General features: G+C 40.5%; 1 protein-coding gene across 2 annotated transcripts; it reads right to left on the bottom strand.

Moving 5' to 3' along the window:
• Positions 1 to 1,173: 1,173 nt before the first annotated feature.
• On the bottom strand, positions 1,174 to 21,625 carry mtm1 (myotubularin 1). Of its 2 annotated transcripts, none has more exons than XM_072687706.1 (15): positions 21,553 to 21,625; positions 18,854 to 18,942; positions 15,799 to 15,871; positions 13,635 to 13,729; positions 12,242 to 12,352; positions 11,695 to 11,796; positions 10,351 to 10,434; positions 9,574 to 9,723; positions 8,566 to 8,751; positions 7,816 to 8,001; positions 7,252 to 7,455; positions 6,925 to 7,017; positions 6,022 to 6,135; positions 4,425 to 4,601; positions 1,174 to 3,417 (listed from the first exon to the last, which is right to left on the bottom strand). In XM_072687706.1, exons 2-15 carry the CDS (start codon positions 18,914 to 18,916, stop codon positions 3,250 to 3,252), a joined length of 1,806 nt encoding a protein of 601 aa, XP_072543807.1. In that variant the 5' UTR covers positions 18,917 to 18,942; positions 21,553 to 21,625; the 3' UTR covers positions 1,174 to 3,249. The 2 variants fall into 2 exon arrangements, with proteins under 2 accessions (XP_072543807.1, XP_072543805.1); XM_072687704.1 differs by having other exon boundaries at positions 18,854 to 18,939; positions 21,553 to 21,618.
• Between the last annotated feature and the right edge of the window lie 5,972 nt (positions 21,626 to 27,597).

The following is a 27,597-nucleotide window of genomic DNA, read 5'->3' as shown; positions in this document are numbered from 1 at the left end:
TAAACAGCACATCCTAAAGAAGCCGTTAACAGCAGTGTTAGTGGACTGTTGTCATGTGTGACAAAAAAGGTTCTGCGTTATCCTGGAATGTCCTGGATTGTGATTTTAGTCTGAGGGCTCTCTGGGCTGCGCGCTCTGTGCCTAAAATCTAATGCGATTTAAGGCACAATGCTCAAAACTGAAGTACAAAAACTATGTAGAGTCAAAGCATAAAGTGCCCTATTGGTCTATTCATTTCAAATGTTGAAACTAAATTTAAAGAACATCCGGTGGCGGTTGGTGTGCCGGCTGCTGTAAGATGTGGCGGTTGGTGTGCCGGCTGCTGTGCTATAGGGAACAATTAAACATTTAGGCGACAACATAATTCACTCTTAAAATGATTATTATTAAAGTAAAAAAAACTATTGTTGACACGCAGGGCTCACATGGGCTCATGTTTAACCCCTCATGGTCCCATCACTTACCCTGGTGGGCATTCATATGTGGGGCTAACGTGGAACCCGAGGACAAAACTTTCTGGTTCCCAGCTGGGCTCCTCATACAGGCCCCACATGGACAGGTAAGCTGGGTGGCATTGAAAGAACCTACATGTATTTGATGAACCAGCACAGTGAGGACTTTGCACAAAAAGTCCCAAAGACGCCCAAAGTTAACTGTCGGCTGACGTCATAGAAAGACATCTTTACAACGTTGCTCTCAGAAGACCTGACTGGTGGGAGAGATGCCCTGATCATCTTCTGGCCGCTGCACATGGGACTGAAGTATAAGGACTGAGGATAACATGTCTTTAAGGCTTGGTGCTTGAGGCAGAGCTTTCCAAACATGGAGTGAATGCTCCAGTCACAATTACCTCGTCTCTGCTGCCTCAGTCTAACCTCTACTGGCTAATTTGAGGGAAGGTTTCATTCTTGGCAAATGCATATTTGAGGCTCGACCTTAAACAGAAGCAGAGCTAAAACAATTAAGTCTATATAAATATATAATATGCCAACCAACTGTGGGCGAGCGTAGCAGTCTGGATTGACACAGCCTCTCGAGACCCACCCACAGTTACAGGCCTCCCACAGGCCTGTACATTGTAGACTACAGCATTAGCAGCAGGACAGAAATAATTCTTGAAGAAAACTGGCAAGTGGCAACAAGCACTGAGAAACAACGACAGCCAGGTCAGTGTCATGTGTGTGAAATCTTTAAATTAATTTAATCAGCATTATTTACAGAACAATAGGCGGCCATCAAACAGTGGAGCATACATGAGGGAGAACAGAACACAAAAGCTGATCCCTAAAACAAAACAAAAACAAACAAAAAAAAAAAAGCCAAAACGGCACAAACAGAGATAATGTCAGAAAAATCAGCCCCCCCTCCCTTGAAAAAAAGGGAAGAAAAAAAAAAAAAAAAAAACTACGAGTGCAGAGTCCTTCACTCAGTCTCACACAGAGTAAAGGGATTGAGAACACAAATTCCCTACAGACAAAAAAAAAAAAAAAATGTTCTGAGAGTTCTCAGACCCATGATGTCCTAAAGCAAACCTAAATGCCCATTAAGTAAAGAAATATTATGATGTCCACTAATTACCAACAAGTCAACCAATCAAAACACTTTTTCTTATTACTTTCCTTTGTATAAAACTGTCAAATTTTACACTGAATAAAATAATTATATTTTACAACAATAGAACTTTCAACAGTAAAATAGGCTTTGCTGAGGTAATTACATAGTTATGGTACTTGTACAAAATAAAAAATAGATTTTTTTCCCCCCTAAAAACACACAACCAACAGCAAAGCGCTCCGGTTTGTTGCTGTTTTTGTTTTCTCTTCTTCTTCTTCTTTTACTTCTTCTCACAATATGGTTTAAACTTCATCTCCTCATTGAGGCCAAAGACTTCAAAAAGGTACGCTTTTCTGAGGCAGCATTAGTTATGGCACCAAGGTGCCCCAATGAGCTCGTCCCAGATCTGGTACGTCCAATCATCTTAATCAGTATTTGCAACAGGAAGAAAGGACGACTTTGGAACAGCTCAAAAGGGCAGCTTCTCCCAACATGTTTATTTTTTAAGCTTCAGCTCACATGGAACACGTACTCCCATCCATAGGAAGGGACCCAAACCATAGAGTCCGAAGCATCCGTGGCGATTGTACTGACTACAAGTTAAGAGGTAACCCAAAGCCGTTGGTGCATGGTGACTCAAGAGCGATCCTGTCATTCAAAAACAGAAAGCTAAAAGAAATCAATCCTTCATTGCCACTGATGCCGCCTACAGAAAAAAAACAAAAAACAAAACCCCAAAAACAACAAAAGAAAGTTTTGCTTATAAAACATCTACTTGAGGTTAGAGAATTCCTCACACAGAAAAAAGGCACAGAACTGGTCTCTCTAGCCCCAAAACCCTGGTTCTGTTTGATAAGCGCATCCAAAGCATCTTTCAGGACATCTTCCTCCCAAACTGCAGACATGTCTATCGTGAGCAGCCAATGCCCTGTATGCCTGAAACGTTAAAAACAACATTCTCACACTCTCACACACACATATACAGCCTTAACTCACTCAAGACAAATGCTTCGTGGTCAGACACTCGCGATCACATCACAAAACTTGACCAAGTCTACAACACTGACTAGAGATTGCTTGAAGAACCAGAAGCTTGCAACCTCTGGTTGACGTTAAATTGAGAATGGATAATACACCAGCGAAAGACAGCAGCTCTTCATAAACCAGACACTGTTTCAAAAGACAGTAACATCCATTAGAAACGAACCATCCAAAACAGTCTCTTCTCTCTTTGCTTTTAGTAACTAGTCCGTTTTGCTCTAGGAATCCACATACTGGGTTTCAAATATTTATCATCTTGTGACTGCAGCTCACACACACACACACACACACACACACACACACACACACACACACACACACACACACACACACACACCCCTTCAGAATACCTCATTTCCACCTACCTCACTTACGGCCCTTCATCTAGCAATGCCAAGTGCACATGGTTTGGGAAGAGCTAAAGCCTTTTGCCCACAATCCATTCATCAATACACATATCGCTGTCTTTTTAAGGCTTCTCGTCCGTGTCACAACATGACTGACTTGCGCTATGAAGGCCGTATTGTGACATTATTGCATAATTGCGTATTTTTTTGTTACTCGTTATCGTCAACGTTACTACGGTTTGTGTTATCATCATCATTATTACTATTGCTATGTACAAACGTCCTGCGTGTAAGTGTGCCTGTTCGATCAGAAGGGTGTCTGCAGGTGTGTGATGTGCTGATTGGGTGAGGCAGCGTTGGGGGTGGAGCTGTTGGTCAGGTGGGTGGAGTCCGAAAGCTGCAGCTCCTCCAGCTTCTTCATATACTGATCTCGAAGTGCCAGGAGCTCCTTGTAGCGCTGCTCCACAGGACTTTGCTGCCAAGACACACACACACACACACAATAAGTGCCATTTACTACCAGCCACCAGGGGGCAGAAAAGGTAAACAAATTCTACAGACAATAGAAATGCATCCCTTTTCCTTTGGATGAAGGTCATTGATTAATGATGAAGTATAAGCGTTCACAAGAGCTGTAGGGGTGTGCATACCAAGATGTTTTGGGGAAAAGGAAGGAGCAATGAAGGAGCATTTAGGCTCCGTGCCAGTGTTCGCATGATAATTAACATCATGATAATTATCTTTAAATTATTAAATTAGTATTAAATAAAAAAAATATTTTAAACTCATAAATAATTAACATGTACAGATATTGGAATTACTTTCTTTAATGAAGTCTGGATGTTCACTACTAGTTGTACCGTGCATGACTACATATATGAAACTAGATTTTGCTTACCCAATAGCCAAAAGTCAGTGTCGGTGCATTAAGGATATAGATGAACGCCCCATTAACTACATCAACCTGACAAAGTAGTGAGGTGCATTTGGTCACTAGGTGAGTTTAGTTTATTTTCTTAATCATTTTTAGGTTACATGTGTGAGGCTTATTTGTCAGTCGTTGCGTGCCTGCAGTAAAACCACTGCGAGAGGCCAACCGAGTGTGTGTCTGCTGTGGAGATAAGGCCAGCGTGAGCGGCAGCTCTCAGTGGTGCCAGTCAGGAGGTAATTAAACTGGGGAAAGAGGATTTTCTGCACCACTGAATTTGAGAGGGTGGGACACACAGACACGCGCACACACACACACACACACACTCCCAAAGGCAATATAACAAAGACACAGAAAGAGGACATAAACAAGCACGCGGGTGCGCACACACACACACACACACACACACACACACACACACACACACCAACAAAGGATTCACATAAAAAGCAACTAATTTGCTCAGAAATAAACGCACATTTACATTCAAATGCACCTAACCAGTTCACAGCTGCAGACAATACAGCTAAATGATCGTGTCAATATTCTGATACCTGGTGCCGTATACGAGGGTTCCAGCGGATGTAGTAATTCACCCACAGCTCTAGGTGGCGCATGCTGGCTACAGGGTAAAGCACGTGGCTGGATTCCGGTGTGTAAAAGGGGTTTGCGTAGGTTGATGTGCTGCTGTTTATTAGAGACCACAAAGACACCGTCTTCATCCGAACGCTCTGGGGGGGGGGTGGGGGAGATGATAACTCATTAACAATGCTCAACCATTACTGTTCATATTTAAAATGGCATGCAATTTTGTTCAGAATTCATGTTACTGCAAATAATTAGTTAAATATAAAATAAACTCCAGAAGGTCTCAATGTAAAGACTAAACATTCTTTCACAACATTTTAAGCAAGATTACTGGTATTTAACATGAACTGTGGAGGTCAAGCTGAGGTCTGGAAGACCAAGAAAAAGTTTTAACCAGGGGATCACTAGAAAGGCAAACCTTTCAACCAAACAAACAAAGAGTGGTGGTGCACCATTCTACTGTGCAGTAACACCTGCACAAATATGATCTTTTTTAAAAGAGTCATCAGAAGAAAACCTCTCCTGCATCCTCATCACAAAATTCAGCACTAGAAGTATTCAAAGGAAGATCTGAACAAATGAATAGACCTCAAAACACAAGACATTATACACTGGTGTCAATTAACTGCTGAAGCAGTAGGGGATGACCGGGTAGTGGGTTCGATACCCAGGTTTGCCAAGCTGCCACTGTTGGGCCCCTGAGCACGGCCCTTAATCTTCTCTGCTCTCCAGGCACCGCAAAGGAGGCTGCCCACTGCTCTGGCATGGTTGCTTACTCTTCATTGTGTGCACGCGTGTCCACTGCACTGGTGAACATACAACTTTCACTAAGTAATCATGACAGCCCTGATACAAAATAAAATAACATTTAAAAATGACCACTGCAGTAATACTCCTGTATCATTATGAATATTAGATTCTGACCATCCCAGTACAACGAATGTTAGGCCAAATGACATGGCGACGCCACTTATTGGCATCACTGCAGACATAGATGGAGGAGACCGCAGCAAAATGAAGAGCATCTTTCCATGCTGAGAAGACGTGGAAAGCATTGCTGAGGTGTTTGAGTGTGAAGTGGGCCTGCATCTTCTAACACAGTTATTGTTGTGCATGGCTCCACGGGGCCACAGAATGAATGTTTCATCTCCCCTAAGTGCACTCTGCTCCCGCTCAAAGCCACTGAAGCGTCCCCCTCACTCACGCTCTACTTCACACAATGAGCAGACAGAGAGTGCGAGAGAGAGAGAGAGAGATACAGAGACAGAGAGAGAACCAACAGTGAGAGTGACAGCCAGCCAATGTAAAAATTCATCCACAGGCCTCCAGCGGGCAGCGATAATCACAGTTCACCACAATTTTTTTTAGAAGGCTATGGGCCTAAATCAGTGATCACAATGACTATTCTCTATAAAACATCATGCACAAGTTTTTTATTAAAAGAAAAACAAACAAAAACAACAAAACAAAAAAACACAGCAGGGAACCAAATGTTATTATTGTATGCCACAATTACACAGGTATGATCAAGTGTGTGTGTGTGTGTGTGTGTGTGTGACTTACATTGAGCTCACGGATGTTCTCACAGTTGTAGAGGAACGTGCCAAAGCGACAGCTGTACAGATGATCCAAGACAGTTATCAGGAAATGCTCGTTAAACTCAAAGGCTGTTGGGAACTGTAGGTAGAAAAGGAAAGTCAATCACTGTAAAAGGAACACTACCTTACAATAAGAAGAAGCATTCCTGAACCTGCTGACCATGCAAACATTTTATAGGAGTATGTGTTCACTTATTGCATTCACATTCAGAACCAATGATGTGTGATATATCCAATTCTACCAGTACTCTAGAAGACATTATCTCGACTACGGAATTTTTAACTATATTACAATATTTTCATTCTATTTGTTTATTCCATCATCTGTATTTTGTACTTTTGAAAGACTGTACAGATTTATTCAAAAAAATAACTTCAGCCTCTGTATTCAATTCACAAGTTCTATGATGTTTAGGTCAGGGATCTGTGAGCTATTCCAAAAGCTCCGGTTTGTGTCTCTTTATGGTAGACTTTGAGGTATGGTATGTTTTGGATTATAATCTAATCCAAACTCATCTGGCTTCTCTAGATGTTCTGTAGCATACTTGCAAAGTTTATTTTCTGTGATTAAATTGCAGGTATGGTCAGATTTCCTTCTTCTGACTCTTCCATGAAGATTATGTTTGTGGAACAGTGTGTAATCTGGCCTAGGGTGCCTAAACTTTCACACAATACTACATATACTATATTTACTATATACATCACACAATACACAATATATCATATCATGAATGTTCAGTGTGCGTTTTAACAGCAATAATCCAAATGACAATAAAGACTTTGAAATTAAACGGTATATTAGAAGGTAATCCATTAAATGTTGTACACAGTGGTGACATTATCGTTCATCGCTGAACTAAGCACTTACCTGTTTGGTCATCTGCCACACACAGTCTATGAACTGCAAGAATATGGGTGACCTGTCCTGATCCGCATGGTTTTTGTCTCCGTGGCCAATTCTCTGCACATGCACATATATAGGGGAAACAAACAAATGGATGATCTTGTACAAAAAAAACATTACATTATAATACTTTAAACGATGCATGCATGCATACCAATAATGATAAACAGTCATATTGTCCACCCTTATTATAGGCATAATTGCAACAACAGGTCAAAAATGAGAATACACAAATAAAATTGTGGATGAATTAAGTAAATAAATTATGGAAAGCGGACTTTGAGTACAAACCGAGGAAAACTTGTGTCCGAAGCCGATCCACTCTTTCTCCAGCAGCACCTGGAAGCCCCTGAGTGTGCGGAAGTAGGAGTCCAGCATCAGCATGGCCAAAGAGGTGAGCTGAGCTGTGCGGTCCCAGCCGTCACTACAGTGCACCACCACAGAGTTCCCTGAAGACACCTTATCAGCTACCTGAATTGCCCCTGATAACACCAGCTACAGCAGAACAGAAAATGTGGAGAAAATGGGTGGGGTGAGAGTAGGTTTAACTGACACAGGTAAACATGCTATACTCTTTAAACTAGCACCATCAAATGCGTAGACAAAATTCTTCAGTCAATTAATGTTGAGAGACATCTGTTACTTACTGTAGCTTTATGTGACAATATTGCTTCACATAATGTATTTCTGTACCAACTACTCATAATATGAGGAACACGGGAGACGGTTTCTATGCCATATAAAGCTGTTTGATCTAAACATTTCAGTAGCATGCTTAAGATGTGTTTTAGGCATTTTAGTTAAGTGGGGGCGTTACAACAGTCCCAACTGTACCAATGCCCATTTAGGCTCTACCTTAATGTGCTCCAACCAGTGAGTGGACTCCAGACTGGAGAGCCAGTGGGACTCCTCCACATTGGGGTAAACAATATCCTTCAGCTTCTTCAGCGACTCCCTCATCACATGGATGTTGTGGATGTCCAGGAAGACCAGTTCAGCGTTCTGATAGGCATCATCACCCTCATAGCCCCCTCCCGTGGCCTAGGATTCAAAAGTTAAGGTTCTAAGGTTAAAGTGGACATTCCATAGTGAATGTGCTTGTCTATAAAGCATGCAGTTGCGCACACACACGCATTGTGAGAGGGACATTACTGAATCAATACAGCCCTTTTCAAAATGCTCGGCCAGCTCGGCCAGCAGAATATAGTGATGTTCTACATTGCTGCCACATTAGTGTTGCACTTTACAGCCACTTTCACCTCAGGCAGTTTGTGCTTTTGCCACACTCAAACACGCATACATACTCAAACACACAATTAGCGTTCTGTCCTCTGTTTGCTTAACTCTACCTCGGTTACGTCTGTTGACGTGACGAGTAACCGATCAAGCAGATACAACCCACACCCCTACAAACAGAATTAGAACAGAACAAAGTCCATGTCTTTTAAGTTTTACAACAAATCTATGCATTCAGTTGATTACAATATGGGTCGCATGAGTTACTCCCACGGCAATCTCAGAAAAGCCTCTAAATCCATTTTGTCTGCCAGTCTAGCACTCAATTCGAATTCAACCCCCAACACAGTGATGCTGCTGTCGTCTCACCTTATTGGCCACAGCATTGACATTAGGCCTGGCATCGTAGATGGTGAGTTTGGGAGTGCCATTGGCCTCACGGATGATGTCCAGGTAGCGCTCGTCATCCTTGTTGCGCTTGCCGCTCATGCCCACCAGGGGCTGGCTACAACGCATGATCACTGCTTGGTTGTCCCTGTGAATCCATGACAGCACCTGGACACACCAGGGTTTAGAGACACATGTTAAACAGACATACAGGGTTCCATTTATTCAAATGGCAATATGTTGTTTCCTCAACAGCTAATTGGTCAAATGTGTAGAAGCAATTTATTCCAGGTCACCAAAGCTAGATTTTCTTCAAACTTGGTCTTTGACAACTATATAAAACTGTTTTCTAGGACAGTATCATACTTAATTTGGTTTACACTGCATTTGCTTAAGTGAACCAAAGAATACATGTGTTGCTTATGCACTTTAGCAATTAGAAAATTTGGAAATTTGGTGGGAATACAGGGGCCCTGTTACTTTCTACCAGCATTTTAAAGCATAAAATACACAGTGATCCTTAACGTAATAAGTATAATCCATCTATTATGTCTCATGGGAAAAAAAATTGTAAATGATGTATTCATCACCATCATAGTAACAAAATTAATGCTTTTTGATTATTGTTTTAATTATGCATCAGTTTCATCAATTAGATCAAAATACATTTGAATGTTCTGTATGACTAAATAAATTGTCTGCTGTTATTAGCATCAACCTGTTTGGCAAAAACAATGCAAACATCTGTAAAGAATCAAATGTGTTGCCGACCAGTACAAAATGTCCCCACCAGCATTAAAGTAAACCATGTTGTGCTTGGAAGCAGTTTGAGACATGTGAATTTTGACAGACCCTGTGTAATGTCTTGTGCACCTGAATTCTATGGGGGGTCTGATTGGGCCGCATCAAAGAAGGTAGGTCTGAAAAGTGTTCTAAAATTTACTCCATGTGGTTTTGGCACTTTCTATTGGACCCAGGTTTTAGGCTCACCGGTATACGACAGCGGGAGCGGAAGGTTGCCACTCGTCGCAGGTCCTCCTCTGTGGCTTTGAAAGGAACCACCAGAATAGTGGGGTAAGTGTCACACAACTCATAGCTGGAGTTGATAAAGGAAATCCTCCACCTCTCATTGGGTAGACCCTAGAGAAAGCAGAAACAGCAAGGTAAGAGCCTGTACCTGCACAAAGTGAGTCACAGTTCACTTATTAAAGGTGCTGGTTCCAGTCGACACAACACAGTCCAGGTCACTAAATTCCTACACATACAAAATGCAAGAAAGCAAGAACTGGTCCCAAAGCACCATTCAGTATTGGTAAGTTTGACCCCCATAGAATTCACATTTTTATTTTGTATAAAATATTACAAACAAAAATGATAGCTTCATCAAAAGAATTTCCTTTAGCATTACAAGCTTAAAATACATTAAAATGCAATTAAACGAATAAGCACTATTTTGCAGGACTTGACCTCTGCCCTAATCCTGGCCATTTATACTTTTTTCCAGACGAGTTGAACTGCACAAATCCTTACACATCTGCAGCCTTAAGACTGTGTTGACATTATACATGACTACACCCAAAGCACATTCTGTACATGTAAACAAACCCAGGTGGAACATGCTTTGAGAGATGAAACTGCGGGATCTAGGATAATATAAAAATGTGTGGAAGACCAGACACAAATATTTACATTAAAAACACAGAGCCCTTCACATGGGAGCATGTTCACAGAAAGGGGTGGATGTGCTGTTTCAGGACTATTCCTTACCTGACGTCTGTACTCATCCATGGGCTTATAAACGTTCCAGCCGTTTTCTTCAAACTTCTCCTGACTCAGAAATGCAAAGAGTGGCTGTAGAGGTGCGAGAATCAATCAGTTAACGGCACATCAAATGTCATACAAATAAACTCAACTATCATTCATGTCTGTTTGAACTTTGTTAACATTACTAACATACAGCAACAAGAGAATAGAAATGTTATTAGGCTGGAATTTTCAGGTCTGAATTGTCTAAAATAAAATACTATATAGGAGATAAAGTATTGGGACACCTGCCAATATATTTTCTTTCTGAAATCAAAGGTATTTCAAAAAAAGAATACTTTTTTTTTTTTGTTGGAGTAACTATTTCTACTGCCCAGGGAAGACTTTCTACTATATTTTGGAGGATTGCGGTGAGGTTTTGATAGCATTCAACTACAAGTGCATTAGTAATGTCAAAATGTTGGATGATCACTACCCAACCTCATCCCCAACTCACCCCAAAAGTATTAGATGGAGCACAATCATTCCAGAGAACACAGTTGCACTGCTCAATGCTGGGGTGGAGGAGTGTTAGGCCCCTCTAGCCTATTGATTCATGCTTACCTGATTCTACTTTATTTAATACTTCTCTACAAGCTGTGTGTGCGCACTTGCACATCCGTGTCAGCAACAGGTGCAACTTAAAGTAGCGGAATCCATTCACTAGAAGAGGTGTCCACAAACATTTGGACATTGTATTTCCTGGACACTATTTGCCTTCTAAAACTCCTTCCTCATGCAACAAGAGACTACTTTAAGCAAAAAGCTGTGATGGCCATAGTGAATTCTGCAGTACAGTATACCAGGGGAGATAAAGCAACGTCATGAGTACAACTACAACCACTAAGACTTCCCGACACGTTTACAACCATCATGTAGTTAAGCAATAGAGCACCCAAAAGAGCGTGCTACTGCAACCAATTTCACTGATGTGTGTTATTTTTTATATTTGTATTTTGTTTTGGCGAAAAGTAGTTTCCCCACATGTTTAGAGCAAAGCAGTCATTGTTGTTACTTGGCAAGCAGTGGTCAGTGAAACGATAAACGTAAGGTATCATCCAATCAGATTGTGCGGTCAAAACCAACTGTTGTAAACTATAATATACAGGCTTGACCGAACACAATCCCATCGAAATACAAATATTTAAAACATTTTGCTCCATAAATTATTATTTTATTGTTTAAGTTCCTGGAATTCAGTTACTGTATTCAGATCTGGGAGGTGGTCACTAGGGTTAGAAGGTGGTCACTAGGGATAAGAAAATATACACTCAATATAAATGAATATCAGTGCAGGTTTGAACTGACCAGTCCATGAGAGACAGGAAAAGCGTATTTGAATATCTCCCCAAAGATATCTCTCCGACTGTGGCCCTCCTGCTTCAGAGCAAACCGCAAGTTCCTCATGTCCTGCAAGCGCACACACACACACACACACACACACACAGAGACACTATTAAGTTATCTGTTAAGGTCTGAACTCTAAGACAAAACCTTGCAGCTATGCAAAGGCACACAAACATACTGTGGTAGGCAGATCATCACTGGAGTATACCCAAGTCTAGTGCCTGCTGCAGCTGGACTTCGATCCAGTGTGTAGAAACATGTTAAGCAGGTGTATAACCAAACTGACCATTAAAAATCCTCACATCCGCTATATTAGAAGAGCAGAACTGAAGGCCAAAGCACCAGATAAATGTCAGGGCAGAACTTTCTGTTTAAAAGCATATTTAGAGTACTTAAAGTTCACAGAGGCGTTTTACAAAAGAATTTAGAAGTTAGGAAGTCAGGATCTGACTTCTTATTGCTCTTCAAACAGCCATTAAACGTGCAGTCTGCTATCTGTGAGCGTTACCTTGCAGGTGATGTCTAGGCCATAGGAGTTCTCCCCTCGACTGGAGGCTCCACCCATCTTCTCTATTCTGCTGATTGCACCCAGGGGTACATCTAGGGTAACTGTGGATTCCTGAGAGAAAGGAGAAACAAAAGTTCTAATCAATATCGGTGTTCGTCATCCACTCAAATCCCTGTCCTAGCTGTTGTGATAAACATGCGTTTTGCACATGTTAAACGTATAAAAGTCTATTTACCTGAGGACTGACACGACTCAGTTTAATTTGTGGGCAGAAAACAAGCGTTATTCCAATTAGGGCAAGATTTCATTATTTAACCATATTGTAACAAATTCCGTTATTGTGATGCACAATATACTTTTCCAAGCATAGAGAGGGTTTTAATTGAATAAAGAGCAGTACATTTTGAATCACTGTACTAAGTATGGGAGAGTATCTAAATAGTAGTTTTTAAGAATCTGCGAACACGTGTATCGCGGAGAAATGGCCCATATTGCTCATCCCTAACTACAATATACCACCATTAATCTGCAGTCATGTAAAAGAACGCAGCAGGTCAGTTTAAAGACATTCTGCACAATTTCAGGCTGGAGCAAATGTTTCATTTGGGCTCAGCTACCAGCCCATACTGGTACGAAAGGAAAACCCCCAAAATAAGGCAACACCTGTTTCATTTCTCATCAAATATTAATAAACTTTTCCACAGGGAAATTCCAAGCTCCCCCCCCTCCTTCCCTCTTTACCCTCCCTTTCCAAGCAGATCGTGGCAACAACCGAAACTTCCAGCAGGACTGCAGGTGCCTCACAGTCTGTGTGCCAACTGCAGACAGTGCCAGGACAAAGATGAAAGACTCCAGATATGATATTCATACACTACCCCTTCTTCTCTGCCCTTTCCCCTCTGTTTGTACACCCTCCTGCTACAGACAGACAACCACGACGTGCAGCATTACTAAGAGATAACGTTTAGTCCAAAAGGAGAAAGAACATGCCCAGAGAAGGCGAGAAAAAAAAAAAAAAAAAAAAAGGATGGAAAGGGTTGTGTTGGGTTTTTTTTAAAACAAAAAACAAGTAGGACAGAGGGTGGGGGGGGGGGGGAAGCATGAGAGAAAGCAGCAGACGGCGGGTGTTTCTGGAGGATCTGGCCAGTGCTCAGAGGGACTGTGAGCTGTTGTTGAAGGTAACAGTGCTGAGAGGTGAAGGAGGAAGTATGACTCAGAATGAGGTTTCTCAGATGAGCTCATTGACACCACACACACATACAAGCACTGCAGCCTCATGACGGACTGATGTAAGAAATGCATATATGGCCAGCCCATTCGAACTGTTAGTAAAATTGGTTAATACTCAAAAGCAGCATTCATCACGCACAAACACTCGCACACAGCCCCTTACCGCGTCAGTGCTCCTGAAGTACAGTCTGAAGTTGGTGATGAATACTTTCCCCTTGAGCGCTCCGTTGAATGGGCACATATAGATGAGGTCTTTGTCTGAGGGAGAACAAACGTAATATTTAGAAGATGAATACAATAATAAAGATCAGATTATTCACATGCCTCCAGATAATATGAAGCATGTAATGTACATGCAACCACACTGTGATGGATATGAAACATAGTATAACAGTCATAGATTACTGAGAGTAGAGTACTGTCTCTACTGTCCAAGGAATGCTTTCTACTAGATTTTGGAGCATTGCCACAAGGATTTGATTGGCTTCAGTGACAAGAATGGTAGTGAGGACTGGATGATCACCACACCACAACAACACAGTTCCACTGCTTCACAGCTTAGTGGGAGAGCCCACTAGCCCACACCTGGCATTAAGCACAGTGCCTTTAGAATGTGAATTGGACAGTTTATACTTTGTCATTAAGGACCTTCAACTTAGAATTGTGTAGCACCTCATCAAAACACAAACAAACAAAACAAACTGTACTAGCATCATCAGCTTCAAAACAGACTAAAGCTCATCAACTCTCAATCTAACAAATTCAAATAGAAAACATGTAATGGTGTTTGCGTTTTAGCGATTGTCTGTTGGTAGTTAAATTATTTTTTTTTCTTCCCTTAAAGGCAAAGTACTTTGTACAAGTCTTATCTAGGCTTTTTAACTTTCCCTGCACATGTTTACTATACCTACTATACTTCTTGCGCAAATAATAATAATAATAATAATAATAATAATAATAAAAAGAATAAATAGGTGCATGTTTATCTTCTCAGAGTGTTCTCCTCTAGTGGACATGCTTCGCTACTGGAACTACACAAGCTCTGTGTGCACGTTTGCACATCTGTGTCAGCAATACGTATAACTTAACGTAGCTGAATAAATTAATTACAAAGGGTGTCAAGCATTTGGACCTATAGTGTATATGAATCCATGGGGTTAGAAGCACTAAGAACCTACTGTGTTCCTGAACAAAGATGCCCACCTTGACTGACAGACAGACAGACAGACAGACAAACACACAACACATAAAATCCAATCTCGCCCTCCCTCTCTCAGTGTCTGTAATGAAATATGGTTGGATTGTGTGGAGCAGTAATAGGAGTTGTCAGATTTGAGCTGCGGAGCAGCACTGGAGCGATTCAAAGTGGCAATCCCAGGAAAGGTTCTTCTAAATTTAGCACGTCTAACCAAGATCTTGCAGCCTGGCTAACGTTTACTGACAACATGGGAAAGCGGGTATGACCCAGTGAAAGGATAAACTACAAGACGCACTGGATTACTGCTGAAACTTAACTAAAAAGACTGAAGCGTTTCAAAGTTCAATTATTATATTCCTTCAAATATCTTTAAATAATCAATTATGAAGCAATAAAATGTTTAAGATTAAACATATTTTTAATCTTCCTGAGGCTGCAGTGCTTGTATGTGTGTGTGAGTTAATGAGCTCATCTGAGAAACCTCAGTCTAAATCCTAAACATTTTTCCTGTTCTTTTCCACCAATCACCTTCCAAAATACAAAATGCAAGAAATACTGGTGATTTCATGCATGTCATTGTATTTAAACCATCCTATACTTGGTCTGTCTAATCAATCCTTTATTCAATTTAGTCAAGTGCTGCATCTGATCTTTTTAAACTTAGTACTAATAAGAATATCCCAAGTGTATTAATACAAGTAACTATATGCATTATTCCTATATGCCCAAATGTTTGTGGCCACTCCTTCCAATGAATGTACTGAGCTACTTTAAGTGCAGTCATTGCACAAACCGATGTGAAAATGCATACACATTCTCAAGCTAACACTCCCCCCTAAATAAAAGTGTATTCTGCTTTAATTGAACTCTTTATTTTGGAAAAACAACAAATAAGATGATGTCAATACTTTTGTCCATACAGTATATATGTAAATCATATCTATAAAAATACCTGTGTTTAAAAGTGGTTTTAATGACCTAATTCTAAACCCAAGTTAGAGGTGTCAGTTTTAAAAACATGAAGCTTTGTGTGAAAAAAGGCTTTGTTCTTTGATGGAAGGGTAGTTGTGTTTGTTAGCAGTTGTCCTAAAGATGTCTGAAAAATACACAAACACACACACACACCCACCTATTACTCTCTCCTCGCCCGGCAATAAGGCCACATCTGCAAGCAGCTCCATCTTCAAATTCTCCCTGGATGCCTGTCACCAAAACACACAGGTACATCAGGATGACATGGCTGCATGTCCGGCACCATACCTGATCACACATGCACTTCACAGTAAAACCATAACATGCAGACATTGCTGCTTTCTAGTAGAGTAGTGGAGTACATGTTTGTATTATGGGGTCAGAGTGAAGTGTGTGTGTGTGTGTGAGTGATGGCAAGATAGTGTCTTCACCCACTTTTACAAGAGGAGAGAAGCAGAGTGTGAAAGGAGGACAGTGGAGAGGAGTAAAGAAGGAGCACAAAGAAGCTGCTCTCTTTCACTGTCTATGGTAAACAGTGTGTGTGTTTGTGTGTGTGCGCGCGCGTGTGTGTGTGTGTCCAGATCATCTTTCTCTGGGCCATTTGCCTGCTGGCAGCTGAAGCTTAGTGAAGCAGAATGTATGTGGTAGAGTAACGCTCACTAACACACACACACGTTTGCTGCAGGCCGATGGGCAGAATGGAGCAAGGCCTGCTGGGTAATGACCTGACCTCTGCTCTCTGGAGATGGCTAATGGAGCAACCAAAACACACACACACACACACACACACACACACACACACACACCTCTCCTTGGTAAGGACAGGACGAGAAAGATCACCACACTGTGTTGGTAGGTAGTGAGAGGGGAAAGAAAGAATGCAGAAAAAGCCAAATAAAAGAAAAAAAAATGAAAAGGCAGAGGACAGAAGAGCTCTGACAGACAAATACTGTTCTGATGTGGACAGAGTCAAAGACACACAGGTGAAGTGACAGTGCTGCTTTACTGGCTCTCACATGCCAGGTGTTCTGCTGCAGTAACATATGCACAATACAGCAGCTAAAACACCACAGCAAGCCAACTCTCTGTCTCTCTGTCTGCCTGCCATACTCTCAGCTCAGCCCAGAGGACCATCGTCTGCCAACACTGACACTGTGCAATCGTGTGTGTGTTCCCATCCCCTTACTAAGTTTTGAATGAAACCAATTTCGTTGAATGTGTTTTTATGTAGAATTGAAAGATTAGGGGGGGGGAAAAAGCTGAAAATGTAAATGTAGCAGACCAAGAGGGGTTATTGTACAGAGTATTAAAGTCTATGAATCAGAATTAAAACTATGTCACTTTAATATAGTTTCTACATACTGTGTGCTTTGTTGTTTACATTTCAGTCAGAATGCACTAAAAATGCAGTACTACCAGTTCAGCACTACAAGTCTCGTTACAGCACTTCTTACTGTCCTTGTTGCTGACAGTCAGATTTCAAAACTAGTTTATCTGGACGACTGACTGATTTGTGGAAGTCAAACTGAATCTACTGAATTTACAAAGAGGTACACCTGAGAAAAAAATCCTGGAAAGACATGAAATATGTCTAATAAACTCACTAAATGAGTTTAAACACCTGACCATGGCACTTGGTAGTGACTGCTATTTTATGGGTGACTATCAACTTCCATTTGCTGCATTATGTAGTAAAAACAGCCTCTAGCCAAGCCTTTTCAGCTTGTGGTTTGTACAGTGAAGAATGTTACGAAACAGCATGGAATTAGAGGAACTGTGAATGTCAACAGAAGATCTGGAAGACCAAGAAAACACTCATACACTGGTAACTGCTTATACACTGATAAAACAGCCAATCGAATTCCTCATATGACAGCCAAGAATGCGCACAAAGATTTAGCTGTCTTTAGAGTGGTCAGGAGAGTGGTGAGCCGTTCCACTGTGCAGTGTTGCTCGCACATTGGAACAGTGCGCCACCCTCCTGGCGAGTTTTGGCCACGATCAGCAATGGTGCTTTTGGAGTTAAAAAACAAAAAAACAAAAAAATAAACACTTTGCAAACTGTGAAGAATGAGGATAAATTTATCACGCCTTGTGGCCGTGCTGTTGCCAGCGATTTCTGCTTTCTATAAATATAATACATAAATAATGCCCAAACAGACACATACAACTAGAGAACACATAGGAAACAAATGCAAGACACTTCACTGAATGTTTAAACTGATCCAGGGAAGTTAACTGGACAGTAATACTGCCTAAATGAACACATGGTAAATGTACTTTTGGTTCCATTGCTGCTGGAGCTATATAGCATAGGGCAAAAGAGACGGGCAGCTCTATCGATGACAGTGATGAGCGTTATTTATTAATGCAGGAAGAGAAAGTCGACCTAACAGAGAAGAAAGCTTTGTCATTGTACACTTACTGGAGAAGTCATTTAGCCTACACTTTTTTAACTAACACAAAATGCAAGAGTGGTGGAAGAACACCTCAGAAATCTTCAACTCTTTCAGTGGTGAGTAATATATAGTCTATGCCAACATACCAGTATGTGTTGATTTTAGCGATATTGATAAAAAAAAAACATGATACCTTTAATTAATAAAACAGTGTCAGTCCTGCTATCCAGGATTGTAAACATTGCAACAGTTCAAAATACATCCAAACCATTGAATAGGTTAATTTTCTGGAAATCTGGTTTCTGTGTGCTTAACATTTATAATACTGTACAAACAGGCCACATTAGGTAGCAGTACAAGTAGGCAGTACAAGGTGTTTTCCACTGAGTAAACTTTCTAATTAATACAATTTAAATCTGATCTAAATGGTAAAAAAAAATAAAAAAAAAAATCAGTTAATATAAATCATGTAACTGAACATAAAGGATGATTTCCTATGCTAGTGGTTTCAAATAATTCAGTTTGCAACTCCTGTACAATTTCATAGCTTTAACATAACAGGTAGGACACAAGTAGACACAACAATCTGTGTAAAAACAAAACAATTAAATGAAATGAAATTAAACAGATGAATGTGAATTCAGAAACTGTGTTTCCAGAATGATGATCCATGATTTCACTTGTAAATTGTAGTGCACGTATTAGCTTTATTAATACAAACATATTTACAACTGGAAAATAAAGAAATAGTTCAATTTTATTATCTCCCAGCAACAGCCAAGTTAGAAAAGCAGTCTTGTGGGTCACACTCACGTTTTGGCTGGAGCTGTTCTCCAGAAGACTGGAGTTGTAAGCCGGTATGGGAGCCGAGGCCATCACTGGGTCTGCTGCTTCCACCACTGCTGCAAAAACACAGAAGAACCACCAATGAGTAACCCTTAATGGATGGATGAATTAAATTTCTTGCTAAGCCAAACTGAAAAACAAAAAATCATAAAAACAATATAAATAATGCACACACTATCTGTCACCCAAATATGGATTGCACTAATGACAGGCAAAGAGACAAACCATCTACATAGTCTTCAAATACAGACACAGATGATAACATGTGGTTTAGTAGAGACATATCTGACATGCCTGAGCCACGCTGACACTCTACACTGATCTCAAATTAAGGGGGAAAGTACCACAGTTGTTGGTCATTGATGAGGAATGAGAGCTGAGAGAAGGGGTCATGTAGGCTGTGGTTGCATGAATGATGGGCACTGGTTTGGTACGTTTTAGGCAGCAATTCCATGCAGCAATTCCCCGGTGGGTGCAGGTATACTCCCAGTTACACAAGCCACCAGCATTTCTTGTACAGCATTTCATGATAATGAAGACACACATTTTACAGCCACTGCACAAAAGTACAACAGAATCCAACCTCCGCAATTAACACACACAGGTGAAACACACTAGTTAATATGCCGCACCCCAAAACGGTGGAGCAGTCATGAATGTTGAGGGAGGAGAAGGTGCACTTCACTCCATCCACCCCCTCCACCTCCTGCCGGTCCTGGGGATTGAACCAGAGATCACCTGGTCCCAAGCCTGCTTCTCTAACCTTTAGGCCATGGCTGCTTCAATGATATTGTGACAGATAAGAAACTTGCTATATAGTCAAATATGTTTACATGAATTATTAAGAATTACAGATGCACCAATGTCAACTCTATGCCAGTGCAGATATTCAATATTTCTCATGTACATATCTGCCAATCTCTATGCCATCACAGACATTTATAATTCACAGAAATTGAGACTAAAGCAGGGGGGGGGGGGGGGGGAAATCAGGATTTTAGAGAAACACAACATTAACGTTATATATATTGAATGCTATGAAGTTAGTAGATAAACTCAGCGCAAAATAAAAGGACAAAAGGCAAATCAAATTACCATATTCATATAGTTGGGTCAAACGCCTTTTTGCAGCTAAATGCTTTGAAACTCCTTTCTGGGATGAACTGAAAGTAGACACACTGCTAGAGACACCTGAGACAACCTTAATACCCAAAGGAGGTAAAACTGTAAGACACTGGTGACAGTTCCCCATCAAGCTTTTGCTGAACAAGCAACCCAGCTCTCCACAAGGCCGGCAGACTCACCTACGCAAATCTCTCAGACCCGATCCAAAACACAAAGTCTAAAGTTACCACTCGCCTAAAATTAACTCCCAATGTCTGTAATTAACTACAGCAGAGGCGACCAAAAACGAGCATCGCTTAGTCTGTTTCCACCCTTCGCTGTAACTCTGATTGAGGGACCACTGCCGGACCTGGACTGGTATTGTAGCTAGAGAGAGCAGAAATGACAGCAAACCCAGACTGGCGGCGGTCTCTCACTGGAGGCTATTTTTAACGATGACGGAAGGGGGGAGGGTGTGACAGCAATTGTCAAAGCTTTGCAGTCACACTTCAGACCAACATCATAGGGTTATTTTATTACACCAAAAGGCAAAAATGCCACTTTTTAAAACATCACTTTTTTAAAGAAGCACAGGAGTGTTCGCTAACTAACCTGTTAGCCACCAGAAGTTAAGATTAACCAAGTGTTAACATTTAACGTTACGTTTCGAAAGTAAATGCAAAAAACAAAACAAACAAATAAACAAACAAAAGCATAACACGGCTGCAAACTGTGGGAGCTTAACCCGGTGTGGTTTTACTCACCACCTACTGAGCCCCAAAAGTAGCTAGCTAGTTATATCAAGGTAGAAAAATAACAATTTAGAGACTGAAAACGTTCCCATGATTTAATAAATCAGTCCCTCAATTTCACAATCAGCTCCCACGATTTAATAAACCAGTCCCTCAATGTAATAACTTGTTTATTCGGTTTAATAAACCACTCTCTCTCTTTACAATGAAGTTTTAGTTTAATCGAGGGAACGATTAAGGTCTCTAAATATTAATTTTAGTTTCTTGATGCTTCGTAGTTCCCTGTAATGTTATCAAAACAAAAGAAAAATCCCTAGAACTGAAACTTTCCGACCTCTCCTCAGGAGCGAGGTAATGAGCAGGTAAGCGAGCTGTTAGCTAGCCAGCTAGCTAAACACTTTCTTCAGCTAACTTCTGTGAGGAGAGAAAACTGGAGTCAGGCTCAGTTTAACCCGGTTTAAAAGGACATTAAAGCCACTTCGCTCCACTTACTGTGGAACAACGAGTGGCAGAGACTTCAATGTGAACTCCAGCCCTGCACAAAGCTCAACACTTAACTTTTAGGACTTGTTTGTGCTCCGTCAGCAGAGTTAGCAGCGCGCTAACAGGCTAAAGACACCCAACACACACTCACTCACTCACTCACTCACTGTGGGACCAGGAAACAGGGCCTGTCTCAGACACGGCTCTGGATAGACGAATGTAAGCCAGACTGCCGTCTCGGCGGGCTAAAGCACGACCCCTTGGCTCGTGTAAAAGCCCTCTGAGGTTCGAGGGGGGTATTTTGTTGCTGTAAAAGCTCGGACTCACCCAGTTCGTGCGACTCTCCGCTCCTGAAATCCACAGTGTGTTTTCAGCACCGCCGCAGGAAGCCCTCTGCCGCGGTCACGTGACAGAAGGGGCCCGCACTGATTGGTCAGTTGTCACATCGTTCAGTCCAGCGGTTTAAAGGACGGTGTGTTTCTGATGAGAGCGCAGTTGAAGTCTTTAATCTTCGGTGAAATTGGTGAAGTAGATTATTACAGTAATTCAGTTCAGAATAAAAACTATTTAGTTCACCATAAAACAGATCATGTTTATGTTCACCGGCTCTGAGTACTGTACTTTATTCAGTTTTTGCTGTAAATTGACACTCACTGGCTGTAATTAGCGCTGGATCATTACTGCTGTATATTTTTTAGTATTATATTAGTGTACGCAGTCATATTACACGAAATGTAGGATTACTTAAACAGTATGTTTTGGTTTTGGTATGAAAATAACACTTGTGCAGTCTCTAACGGTAGATTCTGGACTGGTTTTAGCTACCTGCAGGTCCCGCGATGGGATTTTAGGAGTGTAGGAGTCATTACGCATCTTGCGGCTCCTCTTGCCTGTCCTGACCATGTTGGCAGGTGTATTAAATGTTCTGCACCTGTAAATAACTGGGACGGATGATTTCTCCCTCAGGATCGTCAACTCTTCCCAGTGGGGTCAGAAGAGTCTTTTATGTTTAATCTGCACTACTTTCACTTTACTGTACATCCTGTACTTTACTATATATATAACTAAATATACATATATATATATATATATATATATATATATATATATATATATATATATATATTTCATATATATATATATTTCATCTCCGGTTGGTTCAAATGCATGTTTCTTTTACTAATATTTTTTACATTTATTATTTATTTATTCTATTTATTGTTATTATTACAATTTTTGTATTGTATTACTGTGCTGTATTGTGTAATTGCTACTGGCTGCTAAATTAATCAATATCAATAAAGTATCTATCTCTCTCTCTCTCTCTCTCTGTATATATATATATATATATATATATATATATATATATATATATATTTATATCCATCAGCTGCTGGTTAGCCTCACTGACAAGTGTTTTTCAAGTGTGTGTGAAAATGCTCTTATTTTCACTATTAAACATATCCCTGAGTCCAACTTTTGTTTCTCTATGATTTAATTTTACCAAACATTAAAGTGATCGCCAATCACAATCATTTAAGTCTTTTTCCCGACCACATTCCTTCCTCAAAGATGTTGTTGTTCCACTTTTTAATGATGCGTAGGACAGTTCTTAGCCTGATCGTAGTCGTTTCAGCAATCTCCTAAGATTTTTTCTCTGCTTGATGCATGCCACTACCTTGACCCTTCTGAAACAGTTTGACATCAACATGGATGTTTAACAAATGAGAAGCTACTCACTGCATCAGTTAGCATTGAATAACTTGTTTACAGCTAAAACATAATCACCCATGCAGTAATTATCCAATGGGAGTCTCTAACCTATTTGCTTGGTAAAATCTTGGCCAAGCAGTGTTTATGCAAAAAGTTTGGACACCCTTGGTCAAATGGCATGTTTTGTTAATGTTGTAAGTGAACAAATCCTCTACAGGAAACAAATAATGTTTCAACAAGTCAAAGAATGGATGCAAAAATGGATGCTCAGTTAAATCCATCATTAGGGGAGTATGTCCTCATGTGTAAATCTGCCTAGAGCAGGCCGTCCTCACAAACTGAGCGAAGGAGACTCATAAGGGAGGCCACCAAGACATCTTCGACTACTCTATGATAAACAGACCCATAGAAATGCTCCAGAATGTCATTGACGTCCATTGAAGGTTAAGGTTAAGGTTTTTTTCCCTTCTCCTGTAAAATGGTTATTCTGTGGATATGATTTTGCAGACAGCGTTGATTTGTTGTGTTGAGTCAAAAGAGAAAAATAATTCAAACCAACAACAGTGCGATTTCATAAAGCAGTGCTATTGCCAGTTGCACGCAGCTGCTGTTAGAAGAACCATTTTGTATTTCCTGAAAAACACACAAGAACAAGGCAACACCCTGAGGGTGTTTCATTCTCTGGTACTTTCCAAAAGAACAGTTCAACTTATTGTGAACTATATATATAGCTATATATGTCTACATATGTCTATAAAAAATACAGAACACCACTATACAAGTCATATGATATTTTTGGTTAGTAGTACAGGGCTAGGTCATTTTCGTTTCTGACCTACTCTCTGGCTTGTTTTGACCACTTTGGAGATGAGTAAATGCATCCTGTCTGTGAAGAACCATACCGTTAGTCTTTCACAGCAGTTTCACTCGTTTTTGAGATTTGCAAACTTTGGATATAGGAATTTGTCAATAATGGGAACACGTGCAGGTGCAGCACTCCAGCAGCAGGCAATGTGGAAGTAACACCACAAATTTCACCTCAAAATGAAACAGACAAGGCTATAAAACACAGAACTGAGACGGACAGGAGCAGTCAAAATCTTGCCGCTATAAGGGAAGCTCACATTAACCATCAGTTCCTGTGTACTTCCTATCTGTTCTATATAAAACTCTATTTACATACACGAGACCAAGTAACCTTGCAAACAGTGCTCAGTGGCAACATGAATATTCAGCTCCATTTCACTGCTCGGTGTGAGATCATGTAGGCTTCTGATGCCCCGTCACCCAGTGCATGGACCATGGAGCATTGATTCGCAATGGATGATTGAGGAGAATAATGAGGTGGCAAATGGAAGATGATGGTGTTTTGCTCCTATCTAAGTTAGTGCTCTTCGGTTTAGCATAAGGCTATTTCTGGTTGTATTTCACCCGTAACTAGGCCCAACACTGGCAGCTTGTCGAGCCCTGATATTGAACCCACAACTCTAACTGCTATGACTACCATTTAACTATCATTTCAAAAGAAACAATGAAAAAACAACAACATAAATCATAACTGATCCGGTTTTAATCACAGCTTCAGTAAAAGCTCCTCGTGGACACTGCTTACATCTGGAGTGTTTACCCCTCAGAACTGTACAATACAGAGGGACTTTGTTCTAGGATGAATAGAGATCCAGCAGTGTGTGTGACAAACATGAAAACGAGGCACACTCATTATTAGAGAGGTATCTGCCAGCTGCCAGGCTGCTTCAGCTTTCTGCAGGTATACTCATGGCTCATTGTAAACCATAGACAGAGCGTTGATCTAATTTTGATGCAGCAGCTCTGCAACGGCTTCTGTGGAGCTCATTTGATGATGCTGGTGGGTCATCACGATTTTTAGAGTTCTGAGCAATAGTTTTGCATTCTCATTGTGTCCAATTATAAAATAAATGCTTATATTATAAATAAAAGTTAACATGTCAACGGGTCACTGACAAATAGGGGATTTTAAAATAATAATTCTAGAAATTAAAAATTCAAAACTTTAAATTTACATTTTAAAATGTCTATAGCACATTTTTGTATCTGCTAGACTCTATTCAATGTGTTTACATGTTTGGCATTTGGCTGATGCTCTTATCCAGAGCTACTTACATTTACATCTTGTTACCCTTAGAGGTGCTACAAAGGGTTCTTTGACTGATGTCATAAAAAAGTTGGTTTCATGAAGAAGAATGTTTCTAAAATGTCAAGTCAAGTCAAGTCAGATTTATTTGTATAGCGCTTTTTACAACTGTTGTCGTCACAAAGCAGCTTTACATAATTAGTAATTAATAAAGGACAGAGACAGAGAAGAAAGAAGAAATAACATGAAGGATCAAAGACCCCCGTGAGCAAGCCAGCGGCGACAGTGGCAAGGAAAAACTCCCTCAGAGCTGCAGGAAGAAACCTTGGGAGGAACCAAGACTCACAAGGGGGACCCGACCCATCCTCCTCTGGTCAGAACAATTTAAACATTAATGATAAAAATTACCAAACCAGATACGACAGAAAGTTAATAGTGGTGATATTAATAGTGTCAGACAGCCACGAAGTCCATCTAGGTTTCAACACGGCCACCAAACAGGCAGCAGCGGCAGGAGGGAGAGCTGCCGAGAATGTTGAGCATCAGCATCAGAGTGTGTCTGACGACTCCGGCAGGTCTGATTATAACAGCCTAATTAAAAGGAGAGAGCCAGAAGGTAACACGGACACGGGAGCACCCTGAGAACACCAGCATCTATCTGCTCCACCGTCAACAATCCTGAGTGATCGCGTGTAGGCAGCGAGACGACAGCTCCAGCATCTCAGTGTACTACAATTCCCTGGGTCTGTAAACCCCTGGACCTGCAACCTTTATCTAAGGAACATTAATTACCAAAAGCTAAACTAAACATATGAGTTTTCAGCTTAGATTTAAAGATTGAGACTGTGTCTGAGTCCCGAACATTATCTGGAAGGTTATTCCAGGAAATGGAAGTGTGAAGAACCTTCACTTGATGCAAAGGTTCTTCATAGTCACATATTTCTTCAAAAAGTGGTTAATTTATGGCATTGCTCAAAGCACCATGTGTAGCACCTCTGTTTATAAGAGTATAAGCAAATGTAGCTTTATGAGTCTTGTTGTTCCCAACTTTGCTACATCAACCATTCCTGCCATATCGTTTATAATGATATGAATCCTGTTTTTCAACCCAGGACACATCAGGTGGCGCAACTTCACATGAATAAAAAAATCTTATTAAAAATGTTATTGACTTTAAAAAACTTCTGAACACATGTATAAGCTAGTATTCTGTACTGGATCGGCTTCTGGGCCTTTGTCCTTGAACTCAAAATTATATATACATTATACAAAATTATGATTACATTATATAAATATACAATGCTTTACGGGTTTCTTGGGGTCGCATCACCTGACTTGCTAAACTGAAGCTTAACATGACCCAGAAATTACAATGTTTTTCAAAATGTCTGAAAGAGCTCAGAGCTGAAGGTCACTTAGAAGTCACATTAAGATGCAACGCCCTGTCTAGCGTTTCTTGAAAGCACGTCATAATAAAAGTGCTTTTTGCCAAATTGTTTTGCAACAATTTGAAAGTTAATTTTAACTTTAAACGTATTAAAGTTAATAATACATAATAATGCATTTTCTCTGATATTTTCTCATGTCCACTGGCACATAAATGAGTTAAAATTAGGCGACCTTGACCTATGGTTGGTCACCAGTTTATTCACATACCCATAAGCCTTTGTGCAGAGCTGTAATGGTCTAAAATCTGTTGCTTTAACGTTGTACAGCCTCTTACTTTTATGTGCACATAACAGAAATATGTATATCATTGGGATACCTGCCTGTATGTCTGATGATGTTTATTGAGGCAATTGTCTAAATCCAGAATAGGAGTGACTACCCCTCTGCAGGGTGGTCAGTTCCTGGATTAGCCACTAGATATTGAGGTCTACAAACTTTAAAAGAAAACAAACTGCAAATAAAGAGCATCTCTATTCTAAGATACTTCCTATTTCAGCCACTTATAATATATGATAAATAATGCTTTATATAGAGATCTGTAGTCAGCATCAACTCGGAACAGCTCTACCCCACACCTAGCATTAGGCATGATGCCAATAGGTTCATGTTTCTCTGTTACAGGGGAATTCTATACACAGGGACTAGACAATCTGTGTCAGCAATGGGTGTAACTTAAAGTAGCTGATTGCATTCATTAGAAGGGGGGTCCACAAACATTTGGACATATAGTGTTGCTTGCACGTAGGAAAATCTGGAACATTTTGATTTGTTATGGTCCTTTTAATTAATGGATTCAGTGGAATTAGGGAGAAAAATTACACTACGGGCTTAATAGTGCTGACAAGGCATTTGCCTGTACTTCATGTGCTGTGCAAACACTAACCTCTAGTCAATTGTTAAGCTCATTAAGCAGCACACAATTGCTACTTGCTGCCACTACAGACAAAACTGAAGTCATCAGAACAGAAAAGATGGAAAAATGCAGAGTTTTAAAACCCGCTGAGGATAATTGACTTGGTGAGGACAAAAAACTGTCCAAAATCACAAGAGGATGCAAGATGATTAGGACCGGTCATCCACAAACACCACAACCCACC

Source organism: Salminus brasiliensis, chromosome 9, assembly GCF_030463535.1.
Source record: "Salminus brasiliensis chromosome 9, fSalBra1.hap2, whole genome shotgun sequence".
Classification (NCBI taxonomy): domain Eukaryota; kingdom Metazoa; phylum Chordata; class Actinopteri; order Characiformes; family Bryconidae; genus Salminus; species Salminus brasiliensis.
This window is presented reverse-complemented; position numbering and strand designations above follow the sequence as displayed.

What these genes read in the sequence shown, in the direction of transcription:
- mtm1 (XM_072687706.1), bottom strand. Translation starts at nt 18,916, where the DNA reads ATGGCCTCGGCTCCCATACCGGCTTACAACTCCAGTCTTCTGGAGAAC. An exon ending in ACTTCAGGAGCACTGACGCG is followed by an intron (nt 12,353 to 13,634) that starts GTAAGGGGCTGT and finishes CCTTTCTCTCAG; the next exon opens with GAATCCACAGTTACCCTAGA. An exon ending in GCTCCCGCTGTCGTATACCG is followed by an intron (nt 8,752 to 9,573) that starts GTGAGCCTAAAA and finishes TGGTGTGTCCAG; the next exon opens with GTGCTGTCATGGATTCACAG.